This window comes from Hypomesus nipponensis, chromosome 4, assembly GCF_054491055.1.
Source record: "Hypomesus nipponensis isolate SF chromosome 4, ASM5449105v1, whole genome shotgun sequence".
Lineage (NCBI taxonomy): Eukaryota > Metazoa > Chordata > Actinopteri > Osmeriformes > Osmeridae > Hypomesus > Hypomesus nipponensis.
Genome location: NC_140364.1, coordinates 12,381,183 through 12,407,007, shown reverse-complemented (window position 1 = coordinate 12,407,007; position 25,825 = coordinate 12,381,183). Strand labels below are relative to the sequence as shown.

The following is a 25,825-nucleotide window of genomic DNA, read 5'->3' as shown; positions in this document are numbered from 1 at the left end:
CGCTCTGTTCGCCATGGGCTGTCTTCAATATTTAATCGAGAGTTTGTTTGAAGAGCTCGGAATATGAGTGTGGGATAAAGAGACATGGGCTCTTGTGTGTGTGTGTGTGTGTGTGTGTGTGTGTATGTGTGTGTGTGTGTGTGTATGTGTGTGTGTGTGTGTGTGTGTGTGTGTGTGTGTGTGTGTGTGTGGTGTCTTCTGAGATGAAAGCCTTTCTCCAGTCAGATGGAATTGATTTAGTCTTCTTCTTCTCTCCCTCCCTCCAGCATCTCATCCCAGCTCCTTGGGCTTTCTCAGTCTGATGACAGTCAGTGGAGCAGGAAAAATGTCTGCTAACAACACTGTCCTAAAAACTGTGATGGGCGATGCTGAACTTCTATTGTCTGTGATTTTGAGGCAAAACAATGCTGAGAGAGAATATGTCTGAGTGTTGAAAATTATCAGTGATCCCAAAAATGTCAGCGATTCCAAAGATGAATACAGACGTATACAACATTAATAACAGCAAGATTAATATTACATCTTTATTAGTGAACAAGATGTCCACTTCTATAATGGATGCGAAACATTCTTTGCTGTGTCAGGATTGTTCACTTGAACAATGCACTTCTGAGGCACATAAAAGTCTGAGGCAAATGCAAACACAACACCAATCCTTTGTTTACCTATGAACATATGGACAGGTGAGTTGATGACGTAACTATCCCCATTTTGTTTGAGTTACACGGTGCCGCTTTTTTATTTTGTTTTTTAGATTTTATTCAGTCAACACATGAAAATATGTATGTTTAACATACAACCGTCACGTTCAAGATTGTATCCTTGTGTCAAAGATTGTGCCAAACCTATATCCTACGAACGGGATCGAAAAGGTGGACGTGAACAATGATGTTTCTCTGCACCTGTGACCAACCCCCTCCTTCCCCATTCGCCACACCGACATACACTAATAGAGAAGGAGGACGCTAGAACCATTGGGTGGAGCAGTGTCGCGTGCTGCGGATATTCGGTAGGTCGTTAACGAGCGTGGTTTGTTGCGGATGCAAGTCTGTGAGTGCGCGGACATGAAGAAGTGGAGCTGGTGTGTGTGAAAGACAGTGGAGGGGCTCGACACAGGCGGTTGGACATGGACGATTCAGAGCCCGCAGAGGACGGTATGCTCGCGAGCTGGCGGTGGAACCGGAGCGCACGGGACCAGGCTCAATTGAAACACAAGATTCGGGATCTACCGGGACTTCTGAAGCACGGGCTGCACCTGCGGAAGAAGAGCGTGAGTATCAACCGTGTCCTTCCATGGGGATGGTAATCGTTAACGCTGGCTGGCTGTTTCTGCCGCCCCCGGCTCACCCCCGGCCGTTTCATATCCTCGTCACGATTCAGGTGTTTGTGTAGTACAAACCATTACTGTCGCCTCGTCAAAGGCGGCAATGTTAACGAGTGTTAGTGTATTTGTAGTAGCCTAATCACCAACCATGCATTGGTTGTTTTCATATCCAAAAGGTTTTTCGAATGAACCATATATGTCCACTTTAAGGCGACAAACACACGGAATGTTTCCTCTGTCTCGACGTTCTGCACATTCTGCTCCAACGTGTCGACAAGATAGGTAGGGAGGTTGTCATGGTAGCTGTGTGCCGTATTAGTTAGTCAATCACCACATCCGTGGCTGTGGAGGGACCCATTCATTAACCTTGTCATTGGATTTAGTGAGGTCTGTGTGTTTGTGTTCACGCGGAGGTAAGTAGCGTTAAGGTATGAGAGGAGCTCTGTGCAGACGGGTTGTGAAGACACACACATGCATTTAGGAAAGGGGGCTTCTGTCTACAGGGGCCTTGAACACAGTAATCAGTTCAGCTGAAACTCAATCCTTGTATCGGAGGCTTGTAGACACAGGAGAGAACCCCCTTGTTCAGGTTCCTTTACAGAATATGCACCCAGACCTCTTAAACTGATCAAAGACTCGTGTATTTGGTTAGAGCATTGATTCATGCCACTGTTCTACACACACGCTGCATGCTGAGCATCCATGATCAGAGCTGTCTGTCCAGGCTTGCTGAGGAATCCACTCGATGGCTTTTCACACTGTGATGCACATGCCTGGGAAGGAGGAATCACAGGATGGATGTGTGTGTGTGTGTGTGTGTGTGTGACATCTCCGTTCAGTATGCTTATGAAGAGCACAGGCTCTAATTAAACTCACCCCTCAGTGGCCTCTGGGCGATGGTGTGTGTGTGTGTGTGTGTGAGAGACCTGTGTTTGTGTAATCCTGGGGTCACACACATCTGCGTTGGGAGTCAGGAGTGTAAAGTACAAGTGAGATTAGGGGAGAAAGACACTGACAGGTTGACGGAGAAACAGAGATTTAGTGACAGATTATTGGAGTCAGTCAGACAGGATTACTGTAGCAACGCAGGCCAGTAGTGCTTCCTTTGCCAAAGGTCATAACAAGAGCAGCTGGGTTAGACAGGATGGTCTCTTAGCTGTGTGTTAGATTTGGACAATTCCCCTTTGTAACGGGTCTATCAGGAAGGCACAACCTTGTCGACAAGAGCTTGGTGTGTTTGGGTGGGTGTGTGTTTGGGTGGGTGGGTGTTTGGGTGGGTGGGTGTTTGGGTGGGTGGGTGTTTGGGTGGGTGGGTGTTTGGGTGGGTGGGTGGGTGTTTGGGTGGGTGGGTGTTTGGGTGGGTGTTCGTGTGCTTGCCAAGCGTGTCAAACTAGAGCTCTCAGCTTCGCTCAGCATTCTAATCTGAGGGTAATCCATTTTTCCCAGATAATGACCCCACTCTCTTCGGCACACACACACACACACACATACATTGTGTGTATGGAAATTCATACACTGAATTCTTGCTTTGAAGTTGTCATATAGATAAATGTGTTGGCGTGTCGGCCTGTTCTCTTCAAGTCCCTCTCGCCCATTCTCCTCTTCTTCTGTCCCAGCTCACCTTTCTCTCCACCACCCACCTCTTCTCACCATCTCACTCTCTCTCTCTCTCTCTCTCTCTTTCTCTCTTTCTCTCTCTCTCTCTCTCTCTCTCTCTCTCTCTCTCTCTCTCTCTCTCTCTCTCTCTCTCTCTCTCTCTCTCTCTCTCGTCCTCTCTCTCTCGTCCTCTCTCTCTCTCGTCCTCTCTCTGTCCTCCTCTTCAGTGAGCTTGTGGGATTGATCAGTCATTCTGTTATGGCCTCTGGCACAGTCCTCTGAGCCTCGTTCTCTGTGTGGGAGGTGTGTGTGTGTGTGTGTGGTGTGGTGTTTGTGTGTGAGAGAGAGGGGGGGGGCGATGGAAAGGTGTAGTGAAGGGTAACAGACAGTGCTAGACACATTTGTCTCAGAATAGGGTGCGTTCGTGTGGGCGTCAGCTCTGTTGGGTGGCTCTAGTGAGGATGATGAAGATGAAGATGATGATGAGGGATGTTGGAGGAAGCACGGTGGAGGAGGCGTGTGGAGAGAGGGGGAGCCGGGTGGACAGGTGAAGGAGTGGAAGGGAACATTTATTTTGTCTTGCTCTACTGTGTGTGTCGCACGCTCCACTTGTCTACTAACCCAAACAGTCTGCACACATCTGCTGCATTCTACACACACACACACACACACACACACACACAAATTGGCACATGCTGTCTGGACTAGAGCTAATCGATAGATCTCTCTTAACAGCAAGAAAAACTGACTCACTCATTCTCACACACACGCACACACACACACACACAGACACACACAGACACTCTCCCGTGTACAATCTGAGATCAGGTCAGGTGAGTAGCAGTATCTGAGGGCATACGAGCATTGTGCGTCAGAAGAACCAGATCTCTAGAGGTCTCCCAACAGAGAAGACAGTGTCGTCGTGGTAATGAGAATATCACCCGTTGCTCTCTCACTCTCTCCTCATCCCTCTGTCCCACACTCATCGACTTCTCTCTCCGTCTCTCATCTCTGACTCGTTGCCAGATCTGGGTCTGTTTCTCGCTATCTCTCTGACTCACTACTAGATCTGTTTGTCTCTGTCGCTCTCTCTCTCTGTCTCCCGCCCCCCCCCCCCCTCTCTCTCTTTCATATTCTCTCCTGTCGTATTCATCGTCTAACTCACTGTTCCATCCTTCTCTCTAATAAATCTTCCAGGCTGCCTCCTCAGCTCCTTTTCATCTCTCGGTTTATTGAATTACGTGTCCTCTAAGTCTGTCATTGGGTGATGATTGTCCGGGCGAGTGGTCTGGGTTGTCTATAGTACAACTCATTTCAGACTGGGAACTGTACTATGATTAATCGTGCAGCCCTAGTTCTGGGTACTGGACTGGGTATTATACTGGGGAAGATACTGGTACCTGGAGGGATGATATGCAGGTCCTGTCATGAAAGCCAGAGTTATTTGGGGCCTGGCAGTATATGGATGACTGCACAGGAGGGTTGAACACGAAGGAATAAAAAGAATAAAAAATACCTGAGGCAAAGACGGTACATGAAACGCAACTAACTCAAGTGTTCGGCTCCAAATGGACTGCACATGGAGCTGGCTGGTGATGTAGCTGTCTGTATTTACCGAGACATGTATTCTAGCTGGGATTTCTTGCTCAGTGTGTGGATTATCTGGACATTATTTAAAAAGTACTGGGTTCAAGATTGAAGGCCACAGATGCGTTTGATCTCCTTGCGAGTTGAGATGGCCCCAGAGCTGTTTGACAGTAAATGATTGTGGGATTATTATCCCTGATTTACCCTCTGTAATCTAGCTCTGGGATTTATAATCCATAGATTAACAGTAATCCCACATACAGAAAGTTAAATCTTTAAAAGTGCAGGTACGGCCTGTTTGAATGAAGGCTTTCATTTTTGACCTCTTGTCCAAGGACAAGAGGGCAAACAAATAGTGACTACAATTTTAGATTGAAGAGGCGATAGTGTGATACCTGCAGCCAGTTACAATAAGCCTTTGACTGTTGTCCTCTCGGTAATCGAACTGGTTTGTTCAGTGTGTGTGTCTGTTCTCTAACTGGGTATATTGGTTTTTGTATCAACAGCAGTCACCTGATACCATCCCTGGACCCAGCTCTGTACCAACTGTACACAAGGTAGAACACACACACACACACACACACACACACACACACACACACACACAGGAGTGATGTCATTATCACCAGAGCACAGAGCAGGAAAGTGAGTTTGTTCAGGCCACAGGTGATCTCACAGGGGGAGTGGGGGGTTTCTTAGGCAGAGTCAGCAGTGTAAACAAGCAAAGAGAGAGAGAAAGAGAGAGAGAAAGTGTGTGTGTGTGTGTGTGTGTGTGTGTCAGCTGTCTGAGATGTCACAGAGCTGCAGGGGCTGGTCTAGGAACAGCACAAGAACATGAGGGATTTGACTTCTAATGAAAATCCGACAAATTATTATACATCTTTTTTGCATGTTGCTGTCTGGAAATGTCTGAAATGCTTTGCTCATATGATGAGATGATTGAAATGCGTGTGTGTGTGTGTGTATTAGTCCTGTTCACAGAGTTTCCCTTGTGCTGGGCGAGCAGTGCGGAATGCTTTCTTGTCTCATGGACCGTACCCCGCTAAAGACAAGATCCACCTGGCTAGGATCATTAGGTAACTGTGTGTGGGTGTGTAGGGTTATGTGAGGGTAAATCATTTTCAGCATTTGGCTGTTGACCACCTGTCAATAATCTCTGTGCTGATTGGGATATTTGGGTCATGTCCATAGTGAAATAGTCTGACAAAAACTGGCCATTTAACACACACGCACACACACACAACACATACAGAGCACACTACAGTTTTATATTAACACACATTTACCTATCAATACAGCCTGTCAGCCAGCCAGATGCACCAACATGCACACACACTCTGCACTCGAACACACACACACACACACACATACTGGGCACACTGTTCCCTGAGGGAAGACGGGGGCAAAGCGTTTTGTGTTTCAGAGGAGAAAGCCTTACGGCAAACTAATGAATAATCAATGATTATTGATTTAATTCAAAAGAAAGGGTTTATAGTACGAAGAGATAAGGCCTGTGTGTTGTGCTCAAATGTGTGCATGTATAAAAATGCTGTGTGCGTGTGTGTCCACAGGCGGAGCTATGTGGGGGTTGAACTGGTGCAGTGGTTGTGTGAGCAGTGTGTGTACGTGCGCTGCCGGACAATGGGCGTGCGCGTCTGGCAAGTACTGCTGGAGCTGGGGATCCTGCTGTCTGGTGTGTATGCACGCACACACACTCATACACACACACACACTCATACACACACAGACAGATGCACACACACACGCACACACAGATGCATGCACATGCACACACGTCAATAAACCATTTGTATTAACTCAAATCGATATGCTCAAATAACTTCCTGATTTGGGGGGTGTGCGTATCTCCACAGTGGACCAGAGAGTGGTGTTTGCAGACTCCAACTCGTACTATCAGTTCAGCTTCGAGGAGTGTGAATCTGCTTCCTGTGAGTTCCGCAGCGAGGGGGAGTGGCAGGAGGCAGTTAGGCTCCTCCTCCAGCTCGCCCCCTACGTCCAGTTCCGCTCTGGAGGCGGGGCTAACAACCAGTGAGTACGATACGATACGATGAACTTAATTGTCCCGCTCAGGGAAATTTGTCTTGGTCTCTGTGGTGCATCATCATAAATGCCTTGACAGTCACAGTACAACAAACAATACATCCTCAGCCAAACATTATCAACAGTTCCATAACAGTATTGCACATATCCCATAACATAACACATACATACACCTCAAGTTACGGTGTTTCCTCCATGTTGGCTTCGGCTTCCAATTGATTTCCAATGAAACCGGGCGTTGACGCTCCCACAATGCTCTACGCGAGCGTCAACGCCCGGTTTCATTGGAAATGAATTGGAAGTGACGCCGCCCGCTCTGCTGTAGTGGACACACAGCCTTAGAGTGCATGTCGGAGAATAGCACGGACACACGCTTCACAACGCTGTTGAGACTGCGCGTGTGCGTCCTTGAGAACTGTAAGTCGTATAACTTATGTTGTCAGGTCATTTAAACCTGTTATTGTATTAGTCTATAGTTTCTTGAGGACAGACCTGCCCCACTGCAACTAAAACATCCTAGAGGAAACCCTGGAGTACCCACCAGCCGAGCGACCATACCCGGATAGAATTTACACAACATCTCCCCTGGTTTAGAGCAGCATCTCTGATACGGGTCGAATCTCACAAAGCTTTCCTTGTCCTCGGTCTTCAGTCCTGGCCCCTTTTCCAAAGAATTATATTTTTGACAGCATTTATGCTTTCCTTGGATCGACAGTGAAGACTGACAGAAAATGTAAAGAGAGAGGAGAGGACATGTAGGAAATGGTCTGAGCTGGATTTGAACCGGGGCACTCCAGGCAGGAGGCTGAGTCAGGGTGAGAGGAGAGAGGGTGCGAGGAGAGAGGAGAGAGGGTGCGAGGAGAGAGGAGAGAGGGTGCGAGGAGAGAGGAGAGAGGGTGCGAGGAGAGAGGGTGCGAGGAGAGAGGGTGAGGAGACAGGGTGCGAGGAGGGGAGAGGGAGGTGGAAGGGCCCGAGCCCCAGCACGCTGGGAGCACCCACGTGTGAAACACCAGGAGAACCGCGTCTGCTGTTCAGGGGACAGGCAACGTGACTGTTGGGAGGCACGTGTAGTAGCGGCCTTGTTGTTGCAGAAGAACCCTCGCTCTCCATGTTTTACACGCACATAGGATCAGACACACACACACACACATAGACACCCACACACACGCACACACATGTAGAGACACACACACACATAAACCTGTAAGAGTTTCAAACGCGTGTCAGAACAGAAGCGGAAGCCCTTGTGACAACTTTGACTAGATTCATCAGTATGTAACACACTAATCTCTACATAAACCCTCAATCTGCCGTGGGACAAACACACACACACACACACGAAAGTGCTGGAGTGTCAGATAGGATTCCCCCCCCCCCCCCCCCCCCCCCCCCCCCATTCCAGCTCCTGTGTGTGGGATTCTAGCTGAGCTTGCTACTGAACTCAATCTGTCATTCAGAGAGAAAGAGGGAGGGAGGGAGGGAGGGAGGGAGGGAGGGAGGGAGGGAGGGAGGGAGGGAGGGAGGGAGGGAGGGAGGGAGGGAGGGAGGGAGGGAGGGAGGGAGGGAGGGAGGGAGGGAGGGAGGGAGGGAGGGAGGGAGGGAGGGAGGGAGGGAGGGAGGGAGGGAGGGTGAGGACAGGGAGGACAGGGAGAGTGAACGAGTGTGGCGGCAGCCTGGGACAGTCGCGAGCGCAGGGAGGAGGGAAGAGAAGGAGAGAGAGAGAGAGAGAGAGAGACATATTACCCAGAATCAACCATACAGTTTCACTGTAATACATCTCTCTCTCTCTCTCTCTCTCTCTCCCCCCTGTCTGTTCCTCTCTCTGCCCCCTCCCCCTCTCTGTTCTTCTGCTTCTCTCTCTCTCCTCACGTTCATCCAAATGAGGTGATTCATAGTGTAGGTGCTTTCAGAGGGACCCAACCCAGATAGAGATGAGAGCGAGGGTGTGATGTTATCACTGTGCGTCCTGCTACTGCATCCATCATCCTGCATGAGATTATATACGCACACACGCGCACACGCGCACAGCCTTGTCTCCTTACCTCCTCCAACAGTTTTCACTGCTGCGCTGGAGCCACAGATAAAATCCAAATCGAATGCAAATATATGTGTGTGTGTGTGTGTGTGTGTGTGTGTGTGTGTGTGTCCGTGTGTGTGTCTGCGCGTGTGTGGGAGAGATATCCAAGCAGTCGTTTTTTAAAGAATATATTACATCAGTTGCCTGCAGGCACATTTTGGTGTTTCTACACTCAACACTGCTCTGGAGTTATTCCAAAGCACTGTTTACTGCCAAACACACACAATACATAGCACATACAAATACTGATATAAGAACACTTCATGACAAAGGTCTGTCTTTATCAGTGGATGGGTGTGTCTTAAAGAGTGGTGAGTCTCAGTATGACCACATGAGAGTGAGAGGGGAAAGGGAGAGATGGACAGACCTGTGTGTGTGTGTGAAAGAGTGTGTGTGTGTTTGTGTGTCAGCATTAGTTGCCCTCTCTGAAAGACAGGGGGCAGTGGAGAGCACTGTTGAGGTGTGTCTTGCATGCCACCCTGAAGTGACCAAAGGCCAATTAACATGGCTGTGTGTTCTAGGCCGGAAGAGGACTCGGAGGGCAACAGAGACATTAGCAGTGAAATGCTCCAGATGAAAGCCCTGGAGCGCCTCACATCCACGGTGCGTGTGTTGTGTCAGTGTGTTATTACAGCAGTGTGACACCTTCTTTTTTGCATGTTATTCAAACCCTGAGTTGCTGGATGTGATCTCTGCAGGTTCAGAGTGAGCTGGCTGCGGCGCTCGCTCGGAAGGCCCGCAAGAGCAGTGAGTGTTCCTGTCCCCCTGAGGCCAAATGACGCTGAATGTGATTGGTGGAGAGAGCTTTTACCCTGACATCCTGTGTTGTGATTGGTTGGCAGTGGCGGAGCAGGACATTGCCGAGCCTGCAGAGACCCCCCATCAGCAAGAACACGCCCCTGGTGAGGGGACCGCCACGGTGAGACACACACACACACACACACATTGTCTTGACTTTCGTCTCAGCTCACAACACGAAGCGTCTCGAAAGTTAGACAGCTGCGTTAGATTTGCAGAAAGAGAAATCTGGTATTTTCAGTTTCTCAGACGCCTCAATTGAAAGTATTTTGGAAGTGCCGATATAGCAACAGAACTGAACACAGCTGTGTGATGTGCGACTTCAAGCTCCTGAGAGAGAGAGAGAGAGGGGGGGGGGGGGGGGAAGAGAAGAGGGAGGGAGGGCTTGTTGCCGTGACTATGGGAGTAGTTATGTTCAGCTCCATGTACGTCAGCAGCACTTGTTTGTTCTCTCTCAGCTCCTACACACACTCTCATTCAGGGTGCTATTAATATGAGGGAGGAAGGGGGAGATTCTGTACTGGGTAAACCTCTTTCCCACTAGTTAAATTATTCATTCTCCCCATCCTGCTGGAGAGATGGGAGCAGAGTAAAACAAGTCTATTAGCTGTAATTATAGGCCGAGCATAATATTAATAATGTTGTTTTGAAAACATTACTTGTGTTACGAAAAGGTTGAGAGGGTGGGAGGGTACAGAGAGAGCGAGTGATTGATTGTGTGTGAGTGTGTGTGTGTGGGGGGCGGGGGGTGGTGAGGGAGGGAGGGAGAGGAACAGATGTTGTTCTAGGATGTTTTGGTTGTTCTCAGTGTCTAGGGACAGGAAGTGGAAGAGTGTGGACAGGAAGTCCCAAGGGAGAGAGAACTTTGGGTTGTGGCGCTATTGGGGGAGGTGGGGGTGTGAGGGAGAGGGAGGGAAAGGGGGAGGGAGGGAGAGAGGGGGAGGGAGGGAGAGAGGGGGAGGGAGAGAGGGGGAGGGAGGGAGGGGGAGGGAGAGAGGGGGGGGGGAGGGAGAGAGGGGGAGGGAGGGGGAGGGAGGGAGAGAGGGGGAGGGAGAGAGGGGGAGGGAGGGGGGGGAGGGAGAGGGGAGGGAGAGGGGAAGGAAGGAGGGAGGGAGGGAGGGAGGGAGGGAGGGAGGGAGGGAGGGAGGGAGGGAGGGAGGGAGGGAGGGAGGGAGGGAGGGAGGGAGGGAGGGAGGGAGGGAGGGAGGGAGGGAGGGAGGGGGGGGAGGGGGGAGAGGGGAAGGAGGGAGGGAGGGAGGGATGGGTTGATAAGAGTTTGTTGTTGGCCAGGTTTTCTGAGTAAACAAAGTTAAGCATGGGACCGTGCAAACATGGAATATTCCTGCATAATGTAAATATATGATTTGTTTATTTTGTGTCTGAGTAGGTGTTTATTCTGCAGGCCTTGGCCTTGTGTTCCATGATAGGTTGTTGGATGTTCCTTAATGTTAACACGTGTGTGTGTGTGTGTGTGTGTGTGTGCGGCACCGTGGGATAGTTCTCAGCTCACAGGAAGAGGTATCCCTGCTCTGAGCCAATCAAAATCCAGCTTTCATTTATGAATCAAATAAACATGCTAGTGTTCTGATGATGCCATGATGCCAGTGACCGCACCCTGGGGACATTCATACGCAGTCATTACCCCCTTCTTGAGCTCTCTGTTTTCAATCAACCCCTCCTTCGTGTCTCTTTCCACTTCCACAGTTTAGTTTTATCCCTCTCTTTCCGGCTCTTTCCTCTCCTCCCTGTCCTCGTGTCTCTCGTCTTCCGCTCTGTCGGTCAGTCCTGTCTTTCTCTGGGACACGCTGGAGCCAGGCCAACAGGAAAGGACACACACTCCTAAAAGGGGAGGGGACACACACACACACTCGCTCCCGCCTGCACCAAATCACCACCACTAGGAGAGGCAAATAAACGGACAGGTCAGAGAGAGAGAGAGAGAGGAGGAGACAGAGTTGAGTTCTGCGCGAAGTGAAGGAGTGACAAGCAGAGCAGAGAGCCACACGGCTGGAGAACACCACACTCTCCATCACATTCTGAATAACACTGCACCCGGACAGAAAGGACCTGGAAACTGCGCTTGCGGCGGTGGGGAGGAAGGGGGAACAGCTTTCTGACCTCACTGTGATAGTCGTGGGATTCAGCCCCCCCCCCCCCAACCCCCAGTGTGTGTGTGTGTGTGTCTGTGACCTGTGGGGATGATGTGGGACTGTGGTCTGAGGTACGTGTTCTCTCTGCCCCCCGGAGTGCAGCTGGGCGGGGGCTGTGCGCTGAGGGAAGCCGTGGGCCCGCTGTGCGGCCGCGAGGAGCTCACGCGCCTGGAGGTGGTCCAGAGGCTGGCCAAGGACGGCTGCAGACTGCTCCAGAACCAGAACTACAAGCTCCCGGAGAGGACCCCTACTGTGAGTACACACACACACACACACAGGTATACTGTACATCGACATGTATTGTAGTACACATACTGTATGCCCACCTGTTGATGGTTGCTGTTATTCTCGTGGGCGTCAGGAAATGGCTTTTAAGCAGCTTTTTTGGTGTTTTGAGTCCTCCTACGTAGCCACTGTGATGTGGGTGTTTAATCATGGGTTAACAACATGCTATACCAGAGGCACTTAAAGAAAGGCTACAGTGTGTTTGTGTTAATGAAGCTTTTTACTGTTTTGTATGGACTGAAGAAAAACCTCAGAACGGGATGTGAAGAGATCTCAACTGGTCTTGTGATGTGCGTGTGTGTGTGCGTGTGCATGCGTGGGTGTGCTGTTTACCACCCATACCTACTGATTAAGGGTCATCTGCACAGCTCACAATTGATCCAGTGATTCACGGTAGAGAAGAGATTGGGTACAGACCGATGATGCAAGGGCTAACCCAATTAGGTGGCGGGATTCACTGAACACCACCCCTTTCCTCCCTGTTGTCATGGCTATTCGCTGCGGATCCATCCGAGCAGGTGGTTTCCATAGTGATTTGTATTTCTCTCTTAAGTGGGCTGTGCTGACATTCCTTCCTAGACACCCACTGGCAAAAGCACCTACATACACACAGGTACTGACACACACACACACACACACACACACACACACACGGCCCCCCTATGCCACTGACTTTCTTTATTCAAGGATGTAGGAAGCGATTCATTGAATACAAATGTGGTTGTATTCAATGATGGTAACTTGTACAGGTGTGGTGGAAATGATTCTGTCACACAGGTGACACACACACAAACACAAAACAAGCAGGCAGCCTGGAGTGGTGAGACAGGCTGATATCATTGATATTATATCACTCGGACAGCCTGGCTGTTAGATTACTACATTCCCCAACAGTTACACAGTTACAACCTTGCTGCACTGTGTGTGTGTGTGTGTAACCTATCACAACACAGATATCGGCCCTATTACTATCTGCACACACACACACACACACTGACACACAAACAGTCAAAGTTGTTGATAGGAACAGGAAGGGAGCATGTTTCCCGTAGGCTTTCCATGAAGCCCTCCTTTCCTTTGTGAGCCAACGATACTGGTGTGTGTGAACGTGTTTTTTGTGACTGTGTGTGTTAGTGTGTTTCATCCTTTCCATTTTTCAATACATTAGTAAGCCCGTCCCAGAGTGTGTGAACAGTCCACATCAGTCCAGACCACGTCCATCGCTACTGTTGGCCCTATTCCAAATCCCACAGCCCTACGCAATCTAGTCGACTACACCACTCTCGCCCTCTCTCCATTTCTCTCTCTCTCTCACCCTCCCTCCCTTCACCTCTCCCTCTTTCGTGTAATTTTTTCTTTGGGATTGTGTGTACGTCTTCGGATTTGTGTGAGTGTGTTGTTTTTGGACAGTATACAGAGGACTGTTTGTTTTCAGTAGATAAAACTGTTTTATCAGAAACATCGCAGACATTTTTCCCAGTGCACTCTGGGGCAAACGTTTGTTAATTTAGGTGTCTGTACATCGTTACATAACAACCGTGATCAGATCTGTGCTACTGGGTCTGGTCACATTGGACAGGACATTGTGGGCAAAGGGGGGGGGGGGCACAGAGGATTTTTTGTGTGGAAATTAAGGTTGAGACTAACACACACACACACACAGAAAAGACCTCTGGGATATATCTTAACTACCCAACATCTGTACAGGTGGCTTTTAATATATGAGTCATCAGAGCAGGTCTAGAGACATGCACACGCTAACACCCACTCTGGGTGCTTGGTTTTGTCTAGGCCAAGGCAAGACCCTTCTGTCTCAGGTATCAGAGCTCCTTTCATCTTCAGATCACAGAGCCCAGGGAGAGGTTTGTGTGCGTGTGACTGTGTGTGTGTGTGTGTGTGTGTGTGTGTGGTGGGGGGGGGGGGGGTATGTGGGGAGAGATGGCAGATGGGCTGTGTGCAGCTGTGCCCTGAGGTAAAAACAGAGGGATGCATAGCACTCTCTTTTACCCCTCCTCTTTTTCTGACTTTTATTCATCCCTCTTTCTCTAGCTAGCCTTCATTATCTCTACTTCTCTAGCTATCCCGCTCTCTTCCTCCTCCCTTTCTCATCGGCTCTACCCCTCCTCCCTCTCTATCCCTCGTCTCGGTCTATACTTACTCCTCTCTCTCCATTTCTGTCCCTCCTTCGCCAGTTACCCCTTCCTTCCTCTGTCCCTCCTCCCTCTCTCTATCCCTGCTCACTCCCTTTCCCACCTTTTCTAGGAATAACCTCCTTCTCCATCCATCCTTTGATGGTTGTTCAGTTGTGTTACCTGGTTAATCTCTTTGTTTCCTTGTCCATCTGGAATTCTGTCTGCGTCCCGCCCTTGCCCCAGGTGTGTGTGTGTGTGTGTGTAAGTGTAAAAGTATATGTCCAGGTGGTGTGCAGATCTGGTTGCTGTCTGCATGGAATGACAATCAAGTTTTCCCAGGAGATTGTTCCTAGTTATCTGTGGTGATCCTGAAACACATAGATCCATGTCCACTAACTGATCTCTCTTTCTCTCTGTTTCTCTGTTTCTGTCTCTCTCTCTATCTCTCTCTCTCTCTCTCTCTCTGTCTCTCTGTCTCTCTCTCTCTCTCTCTCTCTCTGTCTCTATCTCTCTCTCTGTCTCTCTGTCTCTCTCTCTCTCTGTCTCTCTGTCTGTGTCTCTGTCTGTGTCTCTTTCTGTCTGTCTTTGTCTGTGTCTCTTTCTGTCTGTCTTTGTCTCTCTCTCTGTCTCTCTCTCTTGCAGGGGGAGGCAGCGGGGAGGGTGTGTCTGAAGGAGAGGGGAAGGGATGTCCTTGTGCTGCAGAGAGTGACATCATCCGCGACGTCGTCCTCCGATCGCCCCTCCCCTACGTCGTCAGGGGGAGGAGCCAGAGAGGAGGGTGGAGACAAGAGGTCAGTTTCAAATCGCGCTTCCAGCGTCGTCAAAACACAGGTAGTTAAGCAGGTGCTGACAGCAGGTAGGAATGACAGAAGTGTCATGACCTGTGTGGCAGGGTCGGGATGAATGAGTCTGACATGGGCTCCTGGGTGTGAAAGGAGGATTTCACTCGTGTTTCGCAGTCACTCCATTTCTCAGTGATCTTTATGACCATCTGTCTTCATATGTTCTGTCCTTTCAGGGATTGTGTGTTTGTGCGTGTCTTTGTGCATGCATCTACGACCAACATGCAGGCACAAGGAAAGGGTTTGAATAGTTTTCTTGTCTTCGAGAGGAGAAAGAAAGACAGACTGTTTGCTTCCGCGTGTGAGTGTGCGCGCGCGCGCGTGTGTGTTATTGTAAAGGGTGTGTTCATTTGCCTCGAGGACAGTACAGGAAGTGTCAGTAGGTGTGTGTGTGTGTGTGTGTGTGTGCCTCACTGAAATGTGTGTGTGTGTGTGTGTGTGTGTGTGCCTCACTGAAATGTGTGTGTGTGTGTGTGTGTGTGTGTGTGGTGAGCACAACGCAGTGAGTGTCAGTATCAGTGAGCTCCTTCTCCAGGACAGAGCAGTGGAGACACACCCCGGAGCTCCAGGCTGAGAAGGGGAACAGGCCAGCTGCTTACCCAGGGAGAAAGCACCCTGTCTGGGCATGCTGTAGGAGCGAGACGGGGGGTCCTCCGGAGGAACGGGGATGGATCAGAGACTTGCTACCTTAGCAGAACCAGAGGAAGATGATGATGATGAGGAGGATAATGATGACGATGACAGCAGCGGGGGTAGTGACAGTGGCTCTGTCTCTGCTTTTGACGTCCCTCACCTTCGCTACATCGACGAAGACGAGGAAGACGACAGATGGAAGGGAGGGAGGGGGGGAGGGAGAGGGGTAGGGAGAGACAGGAAAGGCGGCACGCGTTCTCCGGCCTCCAGTGAGGAAGACTCCCTCTGTTCTTCCTCCCGTAGGTATGTGGTGGTGTCTGGAACGCCGCTGAAGATTCTGGAACATCTCCTAAGTGACCTGCGCTTGGATGAGCAGAGAGGGGCACCAGAGAGCAGGGAGTCCGGTGAGTCAACACACACACACACACACTCTTTCTCTCTCTCACACACACTCACACACACGTTATGCTAACCATAGATGCCGTGCCTTCAATGGTAAGCAGGAATGTCCTCACCACTTCAAAAGTGACAACGAGTCACAACTCAGCTTCTCTCTCTCTCTCTCTCGTTCTCTTCTCTGTCTTTCTCTTTCTACTTGTTTTCTTATGTCCCTTCCCTTTGATTCGCTGTCAGGAATGTGTTGTCTTCTAAACCCGGGGGGTAACAGTTTTCACCGTCTGACGGTGTGTTTGTTACTGTATGCAAAACCCAGGCAGGTCCAGACCTGTCGCCGGGGGGGGGGTGTTCAAGACTTAAGGCGTTTTAATGGGCTATTAGCCGCCTAAATGATGTGCTTTGGTGCAAGGTAGTTCAAAGTCTCTGCCAGTTGTCACAGCCTCCAGAAGTCATGTGACCTGTGTCAGGACCTCCCAAATGACTGTGAACTATGCAGTTTCCTTAAAATCGCAACTGATTCTAATCTGAATCACCAGTGTTGTGAAGGATTGTGGGCCCAGGAGGAGGGAAAGAAGAGTGGCAGCCCCAGCGAACAGGCCCTGGGCAGTGGGGACATGTTCTGTGGCGTGCGTCTCTGGTTGTGTGGAGATGCTAGCTAGTTTAGCTGGCAGAGACGAGCCTGTATAGAGATTCATTAGAAGATCACAACAACAGATTATCAAGATTACTGTCTCTCTCTGTGTCTTTCTCTGTCTGTCTCTTTCTTTCTGTCTTTAGCTCTTTGTTGAACTGAAAGCCCCCAAGGTCGGAGCTGAATGAAATATTCAGTTATTCCTCGTGTGCGATTTTGTGTGTGTGTGTGTGTTAGAAAATCCCATTTCATCCAGTGTGCGTACATTTCTGTACAAGTCTGCTTAGAGGGCATGTTGAAGATGAAGAGGGATATTCATCACTGGTGAAGGGGGGTGGAGGAGAGGTACAGGTGGGGGCAACACAACTCAAGAAGAAAAAGGGGGAGTGAAAGGAGGAGTGAAAGGAGGAGTGAAAGGAGGAGTGAAAGGAGGAGTGAAAGGAGGAGTGAAAGGAGGAGTGAAAGGAGGAGTGAAAGGAGGAGTGAAAGGAGGAGTGAAAGGAGGAGTGAAAGCAGGAGTGAAAGGAGGAGTGAAAGGAGGAGTGAAAGGAGGAGTGAAAGGAGGAGTGAAAGGAGGAGTGAAAGGAGGAGTGAAAGGAGGAGTGAGCTAGACCAGAAGGAGGGACAGAAGGTAAAAAAGAATCAAGGAGACAGATCGAGAAAAAGGAGAATTGAGCGAGTCCAGTGGTCTCGAATCAAATAGTTTTTTTTTTTTTTATACATTTTTTTTTATAGAATATAGAAGTTGAATTATTGATGTAGAACCTTTCCAACTCCTCTATAATTGATTTCCATCCTCTCTGCCCCACGGAACCAAATTTGGGTCACAAGTTTTCCTGCGGACGGAGTTTCGCTCTGCGCAAATCAACCACGTGTCATTGGCCTTTCCCCAGGGGTGTGTTCATGTCGGGGTTGAATCACCTGCTGGTTGTACAACACTCTCAGACACACACACACACACACTCTGCAGTCTTCCTCTCTCTCTCTCTCTCTCTCTGTCTCTCCCTCTCCCCCGCTCTCTCTAACACTCACACAGACACTCGTTCTCTTTGCCTCCCACCCTCTCACTTTCACACACAAACACACAATCTCTCACACCGACGCACAACTCGGCTTACTGTACAATATCCAGATATTCTGTCTGTTGTCGTGGCAGTTTATGGTGCCTTTAGAAAATCCTGTTGGGAGAATCTTGATGGCTCAACACTTGGTGGAGCTAGGGGGATATAAAGATTTGATGGGTTTGGCATCAGCAGAAAGTGTGTGTGAGAGAGCGCGGGAGAAAGGAAGAGAAGGGAAGGATTAAGTAAAGGAAAGACGGATGATATGGATGAAAGCAAGGAAAGAGGTTCTAGATTTCGGTTCCTGAGTCAGTCTCTCTAGACAATTTAGGCCCGTATGAAAGGTTATGGTGTAGGTTGTGACTGTGATGCGTTTCTTGTTTTTCAGAGATGCTCCTTGATGACTTCCTGTTGACCTACCTGGTCTTCATGTCCACCAATGACCTGTGCCAGGCTCTACTGGGACAATATCCTTAGTGTCTCCATAGACACTCTCAAATAACGCACACACGCATAACCACAAGAACACACACAGACACACTGTTGTCTCCTTGACGATGGTTACCTATAGCAGTAAGCGTATCCGTGGGCAGGAGGAAGGGAAGGACGCCCTCTTCAGGAAGCGTAAGGTGCTGCAGCTGGTGTCTCACTGGAGCCGTCTGTATAAGGACTTCCTGAAAGAGGAGGAACACGTGAAGAGCTTCATGAAGGTATGAATCCCCCCTTTAACCCCCCCCCCCTTTCTGTCTCTGTCTCTGTCTCTCTGTCTCTCATGATTAAACGTGTGTGTGTGTGTACTCAGCCCTACATGGAGGTGTGTGTGGTGGTGTTGAGGGGGGGGGGGGTGTTTTTGTCCCTCTGTAGCCTGACTTCTCCGTAGCTCGCTGCCGTGTTACCATGGTAACCGGAGTGTGAGGGTTGGCATGGGGATAATCTTGTGGAGTGTGTAACCCAGGTGATAGTTGCCTAGTAACAGAGGAGAAAGGAGAACAGGGGATGGGTGCTGCAGTGGGTCAGTGACAGTGATAAGTGTGTGTGGGTTCGCTTGCTTGCTTGGTCTCACGTATAGTAATAGTATACAGCTTTGGTCTTGTGTAACACATACAATGTCCTTACAAGCCTGTCATCATGATTCACTTTCTGCATTGATTACACAGGTAAAAATCTGGATGAACATAAACACATTTTAGCACACACAGATAGGTAATAGTATGTATAGTATTAACTTCCAAAACCTATATCAATTTACAGGCAACAGTGATTTAACATGGTGCCCTCACACAATGTAACCTCAGTGTAGTGTCGCCTTGTCTAGTATGAGTACTATAACCTGACGATGCACACTTTCTGTCTCAGACTCTGTACAGGTGTGTGCTGGAGGATCTGTATGAGTTTCCCACCCTGGAAAAAGACCTGAAGGAGTTCCAGAAGCTTCTACGACGCAGACAGTGAGTGTGTGTCTTTGTGTGTGCACACGCGTGCGTGCGTGTGTGTGTGTGTGCCTGCCCATCAGCACAAGGACCCCATTATCTGAGACATGGCCACAGTGCGCGTGCGTGCGTGTGTGTCTTGCGTCTGGCTGTGTCTTGCCTGAGGAAAGGGACACTGTGTTGTATACGGGCTCGGCTCTGTGAGACTGTTCTGTGTTCCTCCACTGACTCCTGTGCACGTGACGTGTCTTACAGCACTGTCGACGACTGCCCTCCACAGCACAAGGTGAGCGAGAGACATTGTCAAATGAACAGCAGTCAGTGTCATGTTATTGAAAGAATGACCTACTCCCTTCGTTCTTCCCTCCCTCCCTCCCTCCCTCCCTCCCTCCCTCCCTCCCTCCCTCCCTCCCTCCCTCCCTCCCTCCCTCCCTCCCTCCCTCCCTCCCTCCCTCCCTCCCTCCCTCCCTCCCTCCCTCCCTCCCTCCCTCCCTCCCTCCCTCCCTCCCTCCCTCCCTCCCTCCCTCCCTCCCTCCCTCCCTCCCTCCCTCCCTCCCTCCCTCCCTCCCTCCCTCCCTCCCTCCCTCCCTCCCTCCCTCCCTCCCTCCCTCCCTCCCTCCCTCCCTCCCTCCCTCCCTCCCTCCCTCCCTCCAGAGTAAGCCTCTGTTCCAGCAATTGAGTTTGAAGGAGAACTGTCTTCAGCTCAGAAGCTCTGCGAGCGAGGCCAAGGAGGGTGAGTTTCGCACGTGAACGCGCGCGCGCACACGCACACAGAGACGCGTGCACACACACACCAGCTCGCTTGCTAACAGGAGGACTATGCTTGTCCCAGTGCTGTGCCGTGTGTGTGTGAGCAGTGACTCCTACCTCAGCGTGCACACACACCCCTCCCTGGAGGCCCAGGAGCTGCTAAGGATTGTGGGTCAGAGGATGGAGAGACCGGAGGAGGAGATGGTGCTGGCGGTAGCTGCACAAACTGGAGGTACACACGCACATACGCACAGGTGCACACGCACACGCGGATACACGTGCACACGCTTGCCTCCATATTCAGTGTCCTATATTGGTATTGACACAAACAAACACATTGCCCCATGTCAAACCTTCTGTTTTGTAATTCTCCCTCCCTCTCCCTCCCTCTCCTGTCCTCTCAGCAGAGAAGCGAGTGTTGCAGCCCAGTGACTGTGTGTACTCTGAGTCTTTGACTCCACAGAGCAAACTGCAGGCCTGTTGGAGGGACCTCACTGAGATCCTGGTCAGTCCTGCTGCCTCTGTCTGTCAGTCCTGCTGCCTCTGTCTGTCAGTCCTGCTGCCTCTGTGTCTGTCAGTCCAGCTGCCTCTGTCTGTCAGTCCAGCTGCCTCTGTGTCTGTCAGTCCTGCTGCCTCTGTGTCTGTCAGTCCAGCTGCCTCTGTCTGTCAGTCCAGCTGCTTCTGTCTGTCAGTCCTGCTGCCTCTGTGTCTGTCAGTCCAGCTGCCTCTGTCTGTCAGTCCTGCTGCCTCTGTGTCTGTCAGTCCAGCTGCTTCTGTCTGTCAGTCCTGCTGCCTCTGTGTCTGTCAGTCCTGATGCCTCTGTCTGTCAGTCCAGCTGCCTCTGTCTGTCAGTCCTGCTGCCTCTGTGTCTGTCAGTCCAGCTGCCTCTGTGTCTGTCAGTCCTGCTGCCTCTGTGTCTGTCAGTCCAGCTGCCTCTGTCTGTCAGTCCAGCTGCCTCTGTCTGTCAGTCCAGCTGCCTCTGTCTGTCAGTCCTGCTGCCTCTGTGTCTGTCAGTCCAGCTGCTTCTGTCTGTCAGTCCTGCTGCCTCTGTGTCTGTCAGTCCTGCTGCCTCTGTGTCTGTCAGTCCTGCTGCCTCTGTGTCTGTCAGTCCAGCTGCCTCTGTCTGTCAGTCCAGCTGCCTCTGTCTGTCAGTCCAGCTGCCTCTGTCTGTCAGTCCTGCTGCCTCTGTCTGTCAGTCCTGATGCCTGTGTCTCATGCTGCCATTATAGATCTACTGGATATTTACTACAATATCCATATTATATAAACTAAATATATTCACTGGTCTAGTGACAAACTATGGATATGATTATGTGCATATGAAGTTCATTGTTGACGTGTGTGTGTGTGTAGGCTCCCCTGACAGACAGCACAGAGTTGAGTCGGAGAACAGTGAGGCTGTTGGGAATCAACACCTGGGACATCGCAGCCTGTCTCACACACCTGGACTGGAGCCTCTTCAACTCCATACACGAGGTACATACACACACACACACACACACACACACACAGACACATCTGTCCATCTGCCATACATATCCTACATGCAGTATGTTCTACATATCCTGCTTACTCATCAATGTTGTTACAACAGCCGGGGGCCAGTTTGCATCCTGTGTTGTGTGTCCCTAGTCACTGCTGCTGTGGGATGTGCACAAAGCAGTCATGAAGGACAACTGCTGTGACAGGAGGAGTTGTTTTGAGGCAGGGCTGTGATGACTTGCTGGTTCTCTATAGTCTTGGTGCTCGGTTGAATTCAAACTCGGTCAATCTGAACTACTGATTGAACTGGCGACAAGCTTGGCAGCATTCATTTCCATCTCAACCCCACCCACTCTCCTCCCCCCTTTTTAAAGACTACGGCTTTACGCAGCAAAAAAAAGTAATGTAGCACGAAAGCTACCCCCCCCCCCCCCCCCACACACACACACACACACTGTCTCTCTCTCTCACACACACACACACCCACACACCACATCTCTGTCTCTCCCTGTAGCAAGAGCTGGTGTATTACACTCTGAGCCGCGCTCCCGGAGGCGGCCACACGGCGGCGCTGTCCATGCTGATGCAGCGCTGCAACGAGGTTCAGCAGTGGGTGATGTCTGAGGTGCTGATGTGTGTGTCGCTCAACAAACGCGTCCAGCTGCTCAAGAAGTTCATCAAAATCGCAGCACAGTGAGGACTCTTGACTCTGTCCAATCCCGACAATCACTGATAACTTATTTTAGTCTTTAGGCACTTACTTTTGTGTGTGTGTGTTTTACAGCTGTAAGGCCCAGAGGAACCTGAACTCGGCGTTCGCTATCATCATGGGCCTCAACACCGCCGCAGTCAGTCGCCTCAACCAGACCTGGGAGGTGTGTGTGTGTGTGTGTGTGTGTGTGTGTGTGTGTGTGTGTGTGTGTGTGTGTGTGTGTGTGTGTGTGTGTGTGTGTGTGTGTGTGTGTGTGTGTGTGTGTGTGTGTGTGTGTGTGTGTGTGTGTGTGTGTGTGTGTGTGACAGAGACCATTCACTGACCATATCTGTCCCCTTTCCCTCTCTTCCAGAAAGTTCCTGGCAAGTTCAAGAAGCTCTTCTCTGAGCTGGAACTAATCACAGTAAGAATACTTTGAACTCAGTTCAACACAGACCCGACACATAAATCACAAACCAACACACAGCAGGCCTGGAGTGAGAACATTGTAAACAGGAAGTCACTTTGTAAACAGTTGAATAACCCCCTGCATCCCCCCACAACCTCTTAGGACCCCTCCCTGAATCACAAGGCCTACAGAGAGGCATTCAAGAGGATGAAGCCCCCCAAGATCCCCTTCATGCCTCTCCTACTGAAAGGTAACGCAAAAGACTAACACACTCTTCCTTGCATACACACACACACACCTCACTTCCTGTCCCGCCCCCTGACCACAGCTGTAGTTAACAGGTGCTTTCTTTCCAAACCCAGACATCACCTTCATCCACGAAGGAAACAAGACCTTCCACGACAACCTGGTCAACTTTGAGAAGCTGGTAAGTGTGTGTGTGTGTGTGTGTGGTTCTCCGCTCTGCATTTGTTTTCTTGATCAATTTGCCAAACCTCCACTGCCTCCTCCCTGTGCCCCTCTCTCTCAGCACATGATCGCCGACACGGTTCGTCTGATTCGCCACTGCCAATCCGACCAACCAGGTGAGTTCCAGCGGGCGCATTGTTGATGCCGTTCTGTCATTCTGTTGACCCTGGCGCCACTTGGTGGTGGCATAGCATACCTCTGCTTCCTGTTGTAAATCAATACACACCCACATGGTCTGCACATTCAGTTTCCAAGCAACCAGTAATTATAGGGGCAGTTTCAGAATCTTAATATAACTTCTGTGTGTATCAAATGTTTATTTTTTTTATTGTGTGTGTTTTTTATTGTGTGTGTGTGTGTGTGTGTGTGTGGGTGGGGGGAGGGGTGGTGCCTGAGGGTGTCTCAAAATGAATGTTAATTATTTCATGTCTTTGTCCTTGGCTCTGTGTCCCAGGTAACGAGGTTGTCGGGGGTGACAGTGCGGAGGTGAGGGCGAGTGTTCACTACCTGCACATTATCGACAATCAGCAGACGCTCTTTGAGCTCTCGCACAAACTGGAGCCACGCGCCTGAACACGCGTCACAAACGCAAAAATACCATGTTACCCAGTGTGTGTGTGTGTGGGTGTGTGCGTGAATGTGCCAACAAGAGACAGGAGATGGAGCCATGTACAGGAAAATAAACCCAATGCTCAACACACACACACGCCCAACACGGGCCAACGCAGTTACTACTGGAGAAACCAGATCGCCCCCGCTGGTGGAAATAGGGAACTGCACTTGTTTGCGTTGGCGGTGCAATGACTGGAGCCAATCACAACCACAGGCCACTCAACTATGACAGTATAGCCAATCCAAGAGGACTTGGATGCCTCTGACAGATTAATAACCCCCACATCTGGGGTTAGAAAGGACTTAGAAGACGCTTACACACACTGCAAAATGTGCACAAACCGTTACGCTCTGATTTAGCCAAACTCGCCATTACTAGGGTGGAGTTTGTACAGTGTGTTTGACTGAATGTTACTTTAATGTTTCCATGCAACGACAACATTTACTGTGTTTCTCCTGTTGTATTTTAAGAGCCTCTTCCACAGGTGGAAGTTACGCTGGACCTAATTCTTGCCAATTTCCCGGTCGCCATTTGAGGGTTCCGGTTACATGTTTACTTTTATGGTAGAATCTCACCCCACACCAGTGCACTTGAACCTTCTCTGTGCTATGATTCTGTAATGTAAATAGATTTACATTGTATTGGTGTGCAAGCCATTGGTGAACCATTTTCCTGTATGTTTCAGTGCTAAACAATACAGATTGGTTGGGGGGGGGGCATGGAGAACAAGCAGGAAAGCTCTGAGGTGACCTCAGACCAGGCGTTCCGCACAGCCTTGACAGTTGAGGTGTGGGTCCTGGTTGGGTGATCTGATTTTGGGTCTGAGGTTAGGAGTCTGACTTTGGGTCTGAGGTTAGGAGTCTGACTCTCCACAGCTAGTTTCAGTGGCCATGTCTTTTAAATCACCCACACACACACACACACACACACACACACACACACACACCCTGCCCCCCAGCCAATGTGAACCCCCCTGCTATCTTAACATGATAGACACATATAAATCATTTCTGGTCCCAGACCGTCTAAACATGTTTGTTTTTTTTGCCGGGACACTCTGTGTCCCTCAGCAGACTGTTCTGACCGTGACTGATTTCAGGGTAACATGATGATACCCTGTCAAACACCACCAGTCTCTGGGGTTGCCATGGAAACAGGGATCAGTTTCCAATATTTCATTTTTGAAAGATTTTTTATTTATTTTTATCCCAGAAGGGATATGTGTTAAGATGGGACATACAAAACGGCACTGGTATCGCCAAAGGCCTGCATCCTAGAAACTCCCAGTCCTGTACTCCTTCCTTGGATTACATGGTAGGGAACTGGTTTTTAAAGGACCAGTTATATTGTCGACTGAAGGGATACTGTTTCAACGCTTCTGACACAGATTTCACTGGATGACACACAAATACAGCCATATTAGATTATACCTAGCCAGCAATGTTGAGGTTCTACTTTCACACCATAGAGTGTTCTGAAGATGTTTTGAGTTCCTAAGCGATGCAACTCTGAGATCATCTTCTGAGTCGCTGGGCAAAATAATGTCCTGTGTGCACACAACTTTAAGGAAGCCCATTCTGTCAATGTCAGATGATAGGGTTGCTGTTTACACTATACTTGTACAATGATACACACACACAGCACTTTGATGGTTAGCAGGGAACCACACTCCAGTGCTATACTAGTTAATATGACTGTAAAATATTTTGGTTATTTATGTTTTGCTAGATAGGAAGAATGTTTCTGGTTTGACGACGTGCCATTTTCGATTCTTAACTGTAATTAGATTCTCCAGGGCAATTGTGATTTTGTATCGAGAAAATCTTGTTGGAGTTCATACCGCTGGAATGTAAGTATTTGTCGTTCCCCACTCTGGCCACTAGAGGTCCCCGGAGGAGAGCGAGTCAAGGTGATGTCGATGTTTGTTGCTGTCCTGTAACGTCAAAAGATGGTGAAAACTAAAGAAGGGTGAAAAGGGGTTATTGTGTTTTAATTGCCATAGTCATGACGATGTAAAGTTATGTTGTATGTTTGCATGATGTGACAAACCCCATTGGCTCACAATGCAAGAGGACACAGGCTTTGTAATACTGTAATTATTTCGACTTGTAAATACATGCATATATGTTTGAGATGTTACTTATTTATCTGTTTAAAAGACAAAAGGTAAACAAAAAGCAATACGTGTCCCCAGACCTCACCCCTTCTGCTAAAGCCACACGTCTTTTTTAAAGGAGCGTTTTACTATGTCAAAGTTTTACTGAAAATTAATAAATTATAAGTTTTATGTGATCATCCGTTGTGTTGTTTTAGTGATCAATCTTGGAGCGGAGCACAAATCAAAATTTGTGCAGGCTGACTGTTGTGCCGCAGTTGAGAATCTCTCACCGCATTATCTTTTTAAACAGA

The 25,825-nt window shown here is 49.5% G+C and overlaps 1 protein-coding gene across 3 annotated transcripts; it reads left to right on the top strand.

The window, feature by feature from the left end:
• The first annotated feature begins 1,070 nt into the window (after window positions 1-1,070).
• On the top strand, window positions 1,071-25,708 carry rapgef5a (Rap guanine nucleotide exchange factor (GEF) 5a). 3 transcript variants are annotated; one of them, XM_084696721.1, is made up of 26 exons: window positions 1,071-1,270; window positions 5,014-5,064; window positions 5,477-5,583; window positions 6,079-6,200; window positions 6,382-6,556; window positions 9,167-9,248; window positions 9,344-9,392; window positions 9,488-9,564; window positions 11,696-11,845; window positions 14,653-14,801; window positions 15,789-15,889; window positions 17,962-18,040; window positions 18,139-18,283; window positions 18,930-19,021; window positions 19,259-19,289; window positions 19,658-19,736; window positions 19,836-19,985; window positions 20,161-20,258; window positions 21,107-21,229; window positions 21,750-21,928; window positions 22,020-22,110; window positions 22,300-22,350; window positions 22,498-22,585; window positions 22,698-22,762; window positions 22,865-22,919; window positions 23,258-25,708. In XM_084696721.1, the coding sequence occupies exons 1-26, from the start codon at window positions 1,127-1,129 to the stop codon at window positions 23,374-23,376; spliced, it is 2,652 nt and encodes an 883-aa protein (XP_084552847.1). In that variant the 5' UTR covers window positions 1,071-1,126; the 3' UTR covers window positions 23,377-25,708. The 3 variants fall into 3 exon arrangements, with proteins under 3 accessions (XP_084552847.1, XP_084552846.1, XP_084552848.1); XM_084696720.1 differs by having other exon boundaries at window positions 20,158-20,258; XM_084696722.1 differs by lacking the exons at window positions 1,071-1,270; window positions 5,014-5,064; window positions 5,477-5,583; ... (3 more) ...; window positions 9,344-9,392; window positions 9,488-9,564 and having other exon boundaries at window positions 11,327-11,845.
• The last annotated feature ends 117 nt before the right edge of the window (window positions 25,709-25,825 follow it).